This window comes from Anabrus simplex, chromosome 6 (genome assembly GCF_040414725.1).
Source record: "Anabrus simplex isolate iqAnaSimp1 chromosome 6, ASM4041472v1, whole genome shotgun sequence".
NCBI lineage: Eukaryota > Metazoa > Arthropoda > Insecta > Orthoptera > Tettigoniidae > Anabrus > Anabrus simplex.
In genome coordinates, this window is record NC_090270.1 from 337,102,665 (window position 1) to 337,115,584 (window position 12,920).

At 37.4% G+C, this 12,920-nt stretch overlaps 1 protein-coding gene across 4 annotated transcripts in view; it reads left to right on the plus strand.

The window, feature by feature from the left end:
* Positions 1-12,628, plus strand: part of LOC136875352 (uncharacterized) — a 66,752-nt gene extending 54,124 nt beyond the window's left edge. For all 4 annotated transcript variants that reach the window (XM_067148887.2, XM_067148884.2, XM_067148885.2 and 1 more), the window contains one exon: positions 12,018-12,628. In XM_067148887.2, coding sequence (XP_067004988.1) covers positions 12,018-12,282 — 265 coding nt within the window. In that variant the 3' untranslated portion in view covers positions 12,283-12,628. The remainder of the gene's footprint in view (positions 1-12,017) is intronic.
* The last annotated feature ends 292 nt before the right edge of the window (positions 12,629-12,920 follow it).

The following is a 12,920-nucleotide window of genomic DNA, read 5'->3' on the forward strand; positions in this document are numbered from 1 at the left end:
GTAGCACCGGATAAGTAAAATAGTTGGTATTAACTTTTTGTGAACTGAAAAGTGAAAAAGATTAAGCATTTGAGAAATATGACATATACTTTGACATATGCTTCAATTTACTACCGCATGTGAATATACCTACACTTTGATATGTCCCGGGTTGCAATTCAGGTTACTGTTGTAAACAAGGTTGGGTTTACAAAAAACACAACTTCTTTATTTGCTTCACATGTAAAATTACAATATTTACACTAACAAAACTGAAAGTTATCTCGAAGCAAATTGAACTATGAATTTGGAGAAAGAGTCTGTCTTTGTACACGTTGGAGTATTCACGTTCACTACTATTTCGGAAAGATAGTCCTTGTGACATGAAAAGTTCTTGATAGTCGAAAACTATCAGAAGCACTGACGTAAATATCTCAGAGAGTCCTTCCTTCTTGAAGTGTCTGAGTTCATTAACGTAAATTCAATGACTGAAGAGTTCCTACTTAGCGAAACTAAGTTGATAATGGGAGCTTGCATTAGCTAGGGAATGATAGTGGCATATAATGGTAAGACTGGGCATGGACAGCGGAACAGGCAAGAGGAGCGGTGACCCGAGGTGAGACCTCTTACTGCCAGAAATTCAGTCCACCTGGCCGAAGCACATTTTCAAGAGGAGTAGCCTCCGTGCTCGACGTAGGGTGTATTCTGGAGCTGGACACCAGGGTAAGTGGGCGTCTGGACAGGCTAGGAGCTCCTTTTTATAGCACACACGACGTTCCAGGCACGCGCACTGAGGGCTGCACGTCGAGGCTCGAAGAATAACACACTGGCACGCGTGTAGCTGGCTGGCGGATCGAGAAGGGAGCGACGGACATACAACAGTTACGATAAACATTCAAATGATAAACTGCATTTTTGTTTCACCCCCAAAAGACTCCACTCTGTTCTCAAAGTAGTCGAAGGCTATCCCACGTCAACATCTACCTGAAAGTGATAGTACCCTTAACATCATTTTTCAGTCAGATTAGAGCCATGGCTAAAGCTGCTGTCAAAGAGAATGCCAAAATCATAAGTACAGCTCAGGAAAAAAAATTACAGCAAGCTTACCTTTGATCAGCCACCATTATAATTTTTTTTTTTGCTAGTGGCTTTACATCGGACCGACACATATAGGTCTTATGGTGACGATGGGATAGGAAAGGCCTACAAGTTGGAAGGAAGCAGCCGTGGCCTTAATTAAGGTACAGCCCCAGCATTTGCCTCATGTGAAAATGGAAAACCACAGAAAACCATCTTCAGGGCTGCCGACAGTGGGATTCGAACCCACCATCTCCCGGATTCAAGCTCACATCCGTGCGCCCCTAACTGCACAGCCAACTAGCCCGGTCCACCATTATAAAGTTGGGAAGATGAACAAATAGCTCCTTTCACCAGTTCAAAAATGAATGGTATTCATCACTTCTGTGGGTATATTGTTAAACATGTAAGCAAAGTGACAGGCTGTAGAGCATGTATTGGTTCTATGCAAAACAATACAGAGGCGGCAAAAGGCAGTCCATTTTCTGCCCTAACAAGTTTAGAAGAATATTGTAGCGCATCCAACTATCTCATTTACCCATCAAATGAATTATTATTTACGTTTTCGCATGTAGAGGAAGTTGTTGTGAGAAATATTAATGTACAAGAAGTATTATCGGGAGTAATATTTCAAGAATGCCTGGATAGTTTACCTTCAATTACTTTTTGTCATTGACTTAGGTGCTGTACTGATCATGCTCAGGACTTGGTACAAAAAATAATTATCCATTACATACGATGCCAATTTTACTTCCGAATAAAAGAAGTAAGAAAAGAAATGCAAGCTCGTACAACCGCAAAACATACCCGGAAAATTTCCAAGGTGTCCAGTTAACTGACTGATGGGGTGAAGTGCTGGTAAGATTCATTAAGCTGAGCATGTTAACATATAAATATAATTAGTTATGTAGGAATTAAATGTTATGATATACCGGTATGTAACAATCATGTGGCTTCTTGCAGAGTTTTAGTACATTTATATTACGTAGCATGTACACTAACAGCTTAACATGTGTTTTAAGGTTATAATTGGTAACTGCAACTGAGTTTGATTTTGTGGTGAATTAATGAAGTATCACCTAGCTCTATAGACACATACACGTTTGAGATATTCATTAAGATACTGACGAACCTATTTCAGAAGTAATGTCATTAAATCATTACTAAATGTAAAATATATCCTACTATTTTTCACATATTACTTTCAAAACAAGGAACACTATATATTAATTTGAACGAAACACAGATCGCACACAGTCAGTCATTGGTCAGTAAACAGAAAGCACAGTCCTGGAACATGACGATAATGAACACACGGTTTTAAGTCATTTATTTAAACGACAAATTCTGAATTGAGTCACATCAGATCTCATTTAGAATCACACGTTCGGAGACAGCTGATCACTATTTATCTACAACAGCGCTGCGTAGTGTAGGAACATATCAACCAGTAGAAGTCGTCACACTATGCATTTCTATTCATCCTGATCCAGCTGTAGCCGGGTAGGGGCAAATATGGTTCCTCTCCACTTTCTTAGGTCTTTCCACCACTCCTCCTCCAACACTGTGTCCCAGTCCAGCTTTCTTTTTCTAATACTGCATTTGATTGTGTCCTTCCACCTCAGTTGTGGTCTTCTGCGGCCTCTTCTTCCTTGCATTTCCATCACTCTTTTTTTGGCATTCTTTCATCACTCATTTGCTTTATGTGCCCAAACCATCTTAATGGGATCTTCTCTATTCTATCATTCATCTTTTCCACTCCAGTTTCTTCCCATATCTTCTCATTCCTTATTTTGACTCTTCTACTCTTCTGTATCATATTCATCAAGAACTCAATTTCAGCTGCCTGTATTCGACTCTCATCCTTGGTTGTCGTTGTCCAAGTTTCTGCTCCGTAAGTTGTTATGGGTATGTAATACATCTTGTACATAGTTTCCTTTGCTTCCATTGGCACATCTTTGTTCCATAACATGTTTCTTGCCTCTAGTTGGTTCCATTGCTTTCTGATTTAGCTGTCCTTCCCAAATTAACTTATTTATCATTATCTCCCTGAAGAGGACATAAAGGTTCAAGAACACTTGGATGTGGTGAATGGGAAGAACGAAGAATGTGGATTGAAAATAAGTGTAGAAAAGAGTAAAACTCTTGTTATGACTAGAGGTGAGAAAGAAAGGAAAGGTCAGATTAGACTTGCAGACAAGCGTCTGGAAGTAGTGGAGACATTCAAATACCTGGGGAGTGAATTACTGGAGAAGGCTCGACTGGATGCTGAGATTAGTAAGAGGATTCAAGCTGGAAGCTGTTTCTATCATAGTGTAAGAAACATGTTATGGGATAAAGATGTTCCAATGGAAGCAAAGGAAACTATGTATAAGATGTATTATATACCCATAACTTATGGAGCAGAAACTTGGACAATGACAAAGGATGAGAGTCAAATGCAGGCAGCCGAAATGAAGTTCTTGAGGAGTATGATACAGAAGAGTAGAAGAGATAAAATAAGGAATGAGAAATCCAGGAAGAAATTTGAGTGGAAAAAATGAATGATAGAATAGAGAAGAGCCTACTAGGATGGTTTGGGCACATAAAGCAAATGAGTGATGAAAGAATGCCAAAAAAGGTGATGGAAATGCAAATGCAAGGAAGGAGAGGCCATGGACGACCACGATTGAGATGGAAGGACACAAACCAATGCAGTATTATAGAAAGAAACCTTGACTGGGACACAGTGTTGGAGGAGGAGGGGTGGAAAGACCGAAAAAAGTGGAGAGGAACCATATTTGCCCCTACCCAGTTACAGCTGGATGCAGGGAAATGATGATGATGATGACGACGATCATTCTCTCCTTCCTATTGAATTTATTGTCTCTTTAAGATGACCGCAGTTCTGGGAAGTAATTTCTGAAACCATAATATCATTTTTCTAGCCATTACTATATCTGCCCCCTTCTGCTTGGGTTTTATTGAATGTAAGAATTTCGTGCATATTTATGGCTACCAAGAGAAAGCCACAGACCAGGTAGTATTTCATAGAACTCCTAGAAAATAAAGTGTAATGTTTGTTCCCAGTATATTAGTTTCAAAAGCAGAATTACATTAACAACTTTCAAGCACTGGCTAGGAGCTCTTCTACATTACAGACTGCATCTGTAGTTTAAAATAGGTTCTGTTCCTCTGCGATCTTTTCTTGTGAATAAGTATTTGTAATTTTACAGTTAAATACAAACATTTTTAAATGAAAGAAGGCATGTGAAAACATTATTCAAAGGAATAAAAACTTAATTTTTATTTTATTGCAGGTAATATTTTGTCTGTTTTCAAAGAGTTCCTAAACTAGGTTTTGTTCAAATTCATTTCTTTTTCCAAACAGTTATGCTCATACTGACAAACAAAAACCCAATACATGGTATTCTGAAGAAAAAATCTAAAAAGATGTTTCTTTTCTGTACGACAGATAAACTAAAAGTGTGATCCTTTGAAACAGCCTGAGCCCCTCGCTTTGAGAGGAATATTTCCAACATGCTGTGATTTGCATGCACAAAACTATCCACAGAGGTGCTTTGAGATTCTTGAGATTTTAGCTGCCGGCCTCTAGACTCGAGTGAGAAAAATTTCCATCCCTGTCCTATCTTGTTACATAATGATTTGTTTGTAGTAATTTTCCACAGTCACAGGAATAGCTGAAGTAGCTGAAACTAGCATTTACAAAAATTGATCCTTGTTTGGTTAAAGAGTGTCCCGATTCTTCTGAGTTGTATAGAAATGGAGATATCTAAAAAGATGTTAAATTAGTTCTTGCTCACCAAAGTTTGAGAAGGCATGCTTAGTCCTTAATAAAGCCATGCTTGAATCTGTTTCTCACCTAACTTTCATGAAATGTAGCTTAATTTTAATCTACATAGTGTAGATTTTCATGTACATCTGTAGATTAAAATTAAGCTACATTTCATGAAAGTTAGGTGAGAAACAGATTCAAGCATGGCTTTATTAAGGACTAAGCATGCCTTCTCAAACTTCGGTGAGCAAGAACTAATTTAACATCTTTTTAGATATCTCCATTTCTATACAACTCAGAAGAATCAAGAAGCAAGTTTTGCTACCTTTTGCAGTGGTGTATATTTGGTAGTTCCTGATATCCTCTTACCATTTTCAGTATATAATCAATGAATCAATCACTCAATCAATCATAGATCTGCATTTAGGGCTGTTGCCCAGGTGGCAGATTCCCTATCAACTGCTTACTTTTTATCAAAAGTTTCACGTGATAAATTATACCAATCCTCAGTCACTCTTAGTATTTGCCCCAATTTGTCCTCTTGTATTCCAATTTTTAGCTTCATATTATAATCTATCCTACCTTTATAATATCCACTCAAGCTTATTCGCCTGCTAATGTCATTCTATGCCATCTCTTCACTGACAGCTTGAAACATACTGCTTAGCCTAACATCTTGTCGCCTTGCTTGATGTCTTCCTTGCCCAAAGCTTGCAACAATTTGTAACACTACTCTTCCATAGGAAACACCCAGAACAAATATTGCTGCTTTAATTTGGATCTTTTCCAGTTCTTGTATCAAGAAATTCTCTATTAGGGGTCTTACCAGAAACATATATGCCCTCTTCTTTATATCCTTACTACAACCCCTAAATACCCTAATAACCATATGAAGAGATCTGCAACATTTATTTATGACCTCGTTTATGTGATTACCCCAATGAATATCATTCCTTATATTAACACATAAGTACCTGCAATGATCGCAATGAGGTACTTCAATCAATCATTACTGATCTGCATTTAGGGCAGTCGCCCACATGGCAGATTCCCTATCTGTTGTTTTCCTAGCCTTTTCTTAAACGATTTCAAAGAAGTTGGAAATTCATTGAACATCTCCCTCGGTAAGTTATTCCAATCCCTAACTCCCCTTCCTGTAAATTAATATTTGCCCCAATTTATCCTCTTGAATTCCAACTTTATCTTCATATTGTGATCTTTCCTACTTTTAAAGACACCACTCAAACTTATTCGTATACAAATGTCATTCCACGCCATCTCTCTACTGACAGCTCGGAACATACCACTTATGATGTAGATGTTGATTCCCATAGGGAACGGACTATTATATTGGTACATACCACTTATAATACCAATATTAATGGTCCGTTATTGGACATTATAAATTTTCCAGCTAACTCATTCCTGTTTACTCATTCGGAACAAATATTTCAGATTCCCTACGGGAATCAACATCTATATCAACATACCACTTAGTCGAGCAGTTTGTCTTCTTTCTTCCAATTCTTCCCAGCCCAAACTTTCCAACATTTTTGTAACGCTAATCTTTTGTCGGAAATCACCCAGAACAGATCGAACTGCTTTTCTTTGGATTTTTTCCGGTTCTTGAATCAAATAATCCTGGTGAGGGTCCCATACACTGGAACCATACTCTAGTTGGGGTCTTACCAGAGACTTTTATGCCCTCTCCTTTAATCCTTACTACAACCCCTAAACATCCTCATAACCATGTGCAGAGATCTGTACCCTTTATTTACAATCCCATTTATGTGATTACCCCATTGAAGATCTTTCCTTACATTAACACCTAGATACTTACAATGATACCCAAAAGGAACTTTCACCCCATCGCAATAATTAAAACTGAGAGGACTTTTCCTATTTGTGAAACTCACAACCTGACTTTTAACCCCATTTATCAACATACCATTGGCTGCTGTCCATCTCACAACATTATCAAGGTTGCGTTGCAGTTGCTCACAATCTTGTAACGTATTTATTACTGTATAGAGAATAACATCATCTGCAAAAAGCCTTAGGCCTACCTCTGATCCCACTTTTTTTACTCATATCATTTATATACATAAGAAAACATAAAGGTCCAATAATACTGCCTTGAGGAATTCGCTTCTTAATTATTACAGGGTCAGATAAAGCTTCACCTACTCTAATTCTCTGAGTTCTATTTTCTAGAAATATAGCCACCCATTTGGTCACTCTTTTTTCTAGTCCAATTTCACTCATTTTTGCAAGTAGTCTTCCATGATCCACCCCATCAAATGCTTTAGACAGGTCAGTCACAATACAGTCCATTTGACCTCCTGAATCCAAGATATGTGCTATATTTGCTAGAATCCTACAAGTTGAGCTTCAGTGGAATGACCTTTCCTAAAACCGAACTGCCTTCTAACGAACCAGTTATTGATTTTGCAAACATATCTAACATAATCAGAAGGAATGCCTTCCCAAAGTTTACTGGCCTGTAATTTTCAGCTTTATGCCTATCACCCTTTCCTTTATACACAGGGGCTACTATAGCAAATCTCCATTCATTTGGTATAGCTCCTTCAACCAAACAATAAATCAAATAAGTACTTCAGATGTGGTACTATATCCCAACCCATTGTCTTTAGTATATCCCTAGAAATCTTATCAATTCCAGTCGCTTTTCTAGTTTTCAACTTTTGTATCTTATTGTAAATGTCATTGTTATCATATGTAAATTTTAATACTTCTTTATCATTAGTATCCTCCTCTATCTGGACATTATCCCTGTAACCAACAATCTTTACATACTGCTGACTGAATACTTCTGCCTTTTGAAGATCTTCATATACACACTCCCCTCATTCATTAATGATTCCTGGAATGCCCTCCTTGGAACGTGTTTGTGCCTTAAAATACTTATACATACCCTTCCATTTTTCACTAAAATTTGTATGACTGCCCATTATGCTTGCCATCACGTTCTCCTTAGCTGCCTTTTTTGCTATATTCAATTTCCTAGTAAGTTCCTTCAATTTCTCCTTACTTCCACAGCCATTTCTAACTCTCTTTCTTTCCAATCTGCACCTCCTTCTTGGTCTCTTTTTTCTCTATTATAATAAGGTGAGTCTTTACCATTCGTTACCACCTTTAAGGGTACAAACCTGTTTTCACATTCCTCAACAATTGCTTTCAACCCATTCCAGAGTCTGTTTACATGTTTTTCATCTTTAACTTTTTCGTAGCTTACAAATTCTTCTTTCACCAGAATGAATACCCCCCCTCCCACCATTCCTATCCTATCTCTATGATACACACTCCAGTTCCGTGAGAAAATTTTTGCATCCATTATATCATATCTCAGCCATGATTCAACTCCTATTACAATATCTGCTAAATATATATATTAAATTACTTAATTCTATTCCTTTCTTTACAATACTTCTACATTTCAGCACTATCATTTTTATGTCATCCCTACTTGACTTCCAGTTCCCTGTTCCCTTATCACCGCTCCCTAGGCCAGCCCGTTTCCTTGAACGCACCTCCCTATAACCCTTCTAAACCAATTTCCTAACTTATATGTACCACTGCAGTATAAGCGCAGATCCCTATCTCCTACCCATCCATTAGGATCTAGAAATCTTATTCCCAGCTTCCCACATACCCACTCCATAGTCTCATTAAAATCCCCAATCACCCTCCAGTCAGTATCCCTCCTACACAGTATTCCCCTGATAACAATCTCCATTTCCTTAAACTTTACCCGTGCTGCATTTACCAGATCCCACACATCTCCAACTATGTTGGTACTTATATCAGCTTGCCTTACGTTGTTGGTACCAACGTGAAACGCTACCACCTTCTCCTACCCCTCCTCCCTCTCTTCTACTTTCCTCAACATCTGCCTCAACCTAATTCCTGAATAACACCCTACCCTGGTTCCCTTTCCTCCACACACTTTCCCCACATGTCTAACGATGGAATCCCCATGACCAGAGCCTCAACCCTACCCACCTCATTTGATCCCCTTCCCTCCTGGTCAACCCCATCTTTCCTGACAGTTGCAGAAGCTACTTCTACTAAATTCTAATAAGATATTACTCGTATACTACTTACAGCACACTACAATCATTTTAAACTACGTTTAGACATATCCTAATTACAATACTGGTACTGTATGTCACTACTAAACACAAACAGAAATGAAAATTGCAAGTTTGAAATTTGCAAGAAGTACTGTACTCAAAGATTACCCCATTAACATATTAGTTAAAAGTGAGAAGACTTTTCCTCTTGATGAAACTAACAACCTTACTTTTGATCCCATTTACCATCATACCATTGCCTGCTGTCCATCTCTCAACATTGTTGAGGTCTTTTTGTAGCCGCTCACAATCCTGTAACTTATTTACTACTCTATATAGTATAACATCATTCACAAAAGGTCTCATCTGTTATTCCAGTTCTTTACTCATATGATTTAACAAAATTTATCAGTTCAATAGTACTGCCTTGCAGGACCCCCTCTTTAATTATTACAGGATCAGATAACGCTTCACCTACTTTAAATTCTCTGAATTTGTCTAGCCCAATAGCCCTCATTTTCATAAGCAATCTCTCATGATCTATCCTATCAAAGGCCTTGGATAGGTCAACACCCATACAGCCCAGTTGATCTGAATCTAAATCGTCTGCAATACCTTGCTGACTGGCCTGTAATTATCCACTTTATGTTTATCACTCTTCCCTTTTTTTTTTATATATACACTGGGGCTACTTTAACAACTCTCCATTCATATGGTATAGTTCATTTATACAATCAGTAATAAAGTACAGTAAGTACATCAGATAGGGCACTACAGTATATCCCAACCTATCTTTTCAATTTCAGCTGCCAATTCTTGTATCTTTTTGTATATTATCATAGGTAAATTTCAGTACTTCACTAGTATTAGTCACCTTCTCTACCTGGGCATTATCTTTATTTCCAACTATCTATACAAACTGATGACTACATACTTCTGCCTTCTGTATATCCTCCCATATACACTGCCCTTATTCATTAATGAGTTCTGCAATGTCATTCTTGGAAATTGTTTTTACCTTAAAGTACCCTTCCATTTTTTCATTAAAATTCATATGACCACCAATTATGCTTGCTATCATGTTATCCTTAGCTGATATTTATGCTAGATTCAATTTTCCTAATGCATTCATTTTATCTCTCCTGACCTCCAGAACCATCCCTATCTCTGTATCTTTCTCACCTGCAGCTTTTTCTTAATCTATTCATATTTCCCCATTATAATAGAGAGGGTCTTTAGTATCCCTTACCATCTTTTAAAGATACATATATGCATATAAATTGCCTGTAGCATAAGATGACATTCTTTCAAAATCTTTTTGTTTGAAATAGGATGAACATACTGTGCAGGTGATAAGATTCCAACTGTTATCTCTTCGGCCACCAACTATCCACAGTTTATGAATATCCCCATGTTTCAAGAATGTGTAAATTTAAATATTTCTTTGCCAGCCAATTTTTGTGTGTTTGAGTGTACATACCTTTCTTCACACTCCTCAACAATTGCTGTAAACCCACCTCATTGGCTGTTTAGATTTTTATTTACCATTTTCCACTGATCATAATTACTTTTTGAAAACTCTTTATGGTATTGGCTAATAGTCCTACTTTTACAACCTCCCTTTCTGTCGCATTTATTGTTAACTCCAACATCTTTGTGATCACTTATACCAGGGGTGCAAATAAGCAGATACTCACATGCCCTGGGCATCTAAATTATTTCTACAGGCCCCAAAGATTACAGAAACATGGGCAAGACAATTTAAAAGCAAATTGCAGAGAATTTTACTTTCTTCAGTGTTTCAATTGTTTAAAACACATTACTTTGTTAAGATGTCTATTACGTAGTTATAATTCAACAAGTTAGACCTGAATCTTCTAATACACATGTGAATTACACCCTTTTCTCCGCCAGGCATCTTCATTCCCAGCGAGCGTGTACTGAAGCAAGCGAGCAGGTGACATTGCATCATTTGTATACAGTTGTCTGCTGTCTCTCATTGGTGTGTCACATCAAATAAATATTTTTTCCTTCTTTGGGAAGAAACATAAGTCTTCTGATGAAATGGAAAGCAGTGGCTGTAGTAGTGCATCTAAATGTGCCATGCGACGTTCCTCATGACATTGTTTCCGATAAGCCAAGCATACAAATTTTCACTGACAAGATACAAAGTATACGGGTGATTCCAGTTGAAGTACTCCACCAGTAACAAAGGGTGACAGAAATTGTAGTTGTGTGAATGAAATAAAATCAACCACAGAAGTAAACTACTATCTGAAACAAAAAAGTAACTTAATTACTATTAGTACCGTATAAATGAACCGTCTGTCACCACATTTGACCCAACAGAACCCATTAAAAACGTTTCTCAAGAAATCATACCGGCCTTGCTATAAGCAGGAAATCGGGTAAGAAGAATGGGCCTGTAGATTTTTTAATTCGTCTCTAAATATTCCTAACTTATTTGCAGCCCTGATTTACACCATTTATCACTTCAGTTTGTTTTATCAGCACCACGTCTAGAATATTTTCCCCTCTAGATGGTTCTATTACTTTCTGATCCAGCTGTCCTCTCCAGATTAACATATTTACCATTTGTTACTCTGCTTTATACTGCAGTTTTTCTAGTTTTGTACTTTGGGATGCTACTTATTCAAGTTAATTTTGAAGTTCCGAGCAGGGAATATTAGGATTGTATGTGTCACTAATGTGAAGGTAGCCTATTGGATTTTGATAATTAGTAGTATAATCTTCAATCATAAGGGATGGATAGACTGGGTGTAACAGACAGAGAAACTATTATGTTCCACTGCAATACACTCCCATTCATATACCTTTCTTCCATTGGTACAATATCGTTTTCACAGCCTATAAATTGAGAGTAGTGCAGATTGTTGAAAATTTTGAGAAGGGATTGCAATTTGGTTTTTGCCAGTCTGTTGTATCTATCTGCACAATTTAAAATTCAACAAGTATACCTTTACCAAGAAGGTAAATGAAGTAACGGAATGTCTTGTCATTTTTTGTGTTTAATTACTGTAAGTAGATCATATGTTTACACAAAACATACAATAATGCTTGATGTGTTTCAGCTGGTTCTTCTCTTCCAAGAAGACTCTTACCAACAAGGCAGTCAACTTGCAAAATGAAGCACAAGAAATTCTGACATTTGCTGAGGAACATGTCAACCTTGACTTTGGTTATTTACAGAGACTTCATCGAGCTATTGAAGATGGGAATCGAGAAGAAATATTGTACAGGGTATGGGAAGCGAAACAGGCTGCTGTTGGACTTCTTGAAACTACACACTGTCAGTTCAGTCAGCATCTCTTAGGAGAAAGAGGAATGTTGAAATGATTTATTTAGAAACTCAAATCTCAGTTACGTACTGTGGAGAGTGATACCTCAATGAACGGACAGGGAACTGATAATTTTTTTAAATATGGTATGTTGTGCATTTATATTTTTGATATTGTTTTGTGATCGTGATTCTCACAAACCTAGATGCATTGCATAAAAGTACCTTCCTATAATGGCCTATTTAATGGCTGAAGCATTACAGCCTTATTAGATCATGAACACCAGTCAGTTATTTTGTTGTGTTATAATATATATACCGCCAATGTTACAAGAAGCTTGTAATCAAGTTATTTAAAGAAAATGTAATCTTGTTATAGTTTATTAAATTGAGATGAATAACATTCTTTAATATTTGTGTTCTTTCAGTACCTTCAAATTTACAGAGTAGATTAAGTAGTCATCAGATTCAATTTGTTTAAAGGGAGATAAATCATAATGATCTCACTAGCGTTATTCCCGCACAGTAGCAGGGTCTGCTTTTTGGCACATCCTTCTCCATGGAGGTCTCCTATTACTGGATGCTTTTTGGGTCTGGTATAGATGGTATTTCGGGAGAAATGCTGAAAGTGATGGGGGAGGAGGGCAAGCGTGTTTTACATTATGTAATATGGTGTGGAGAACTGGTGAATGGCCCA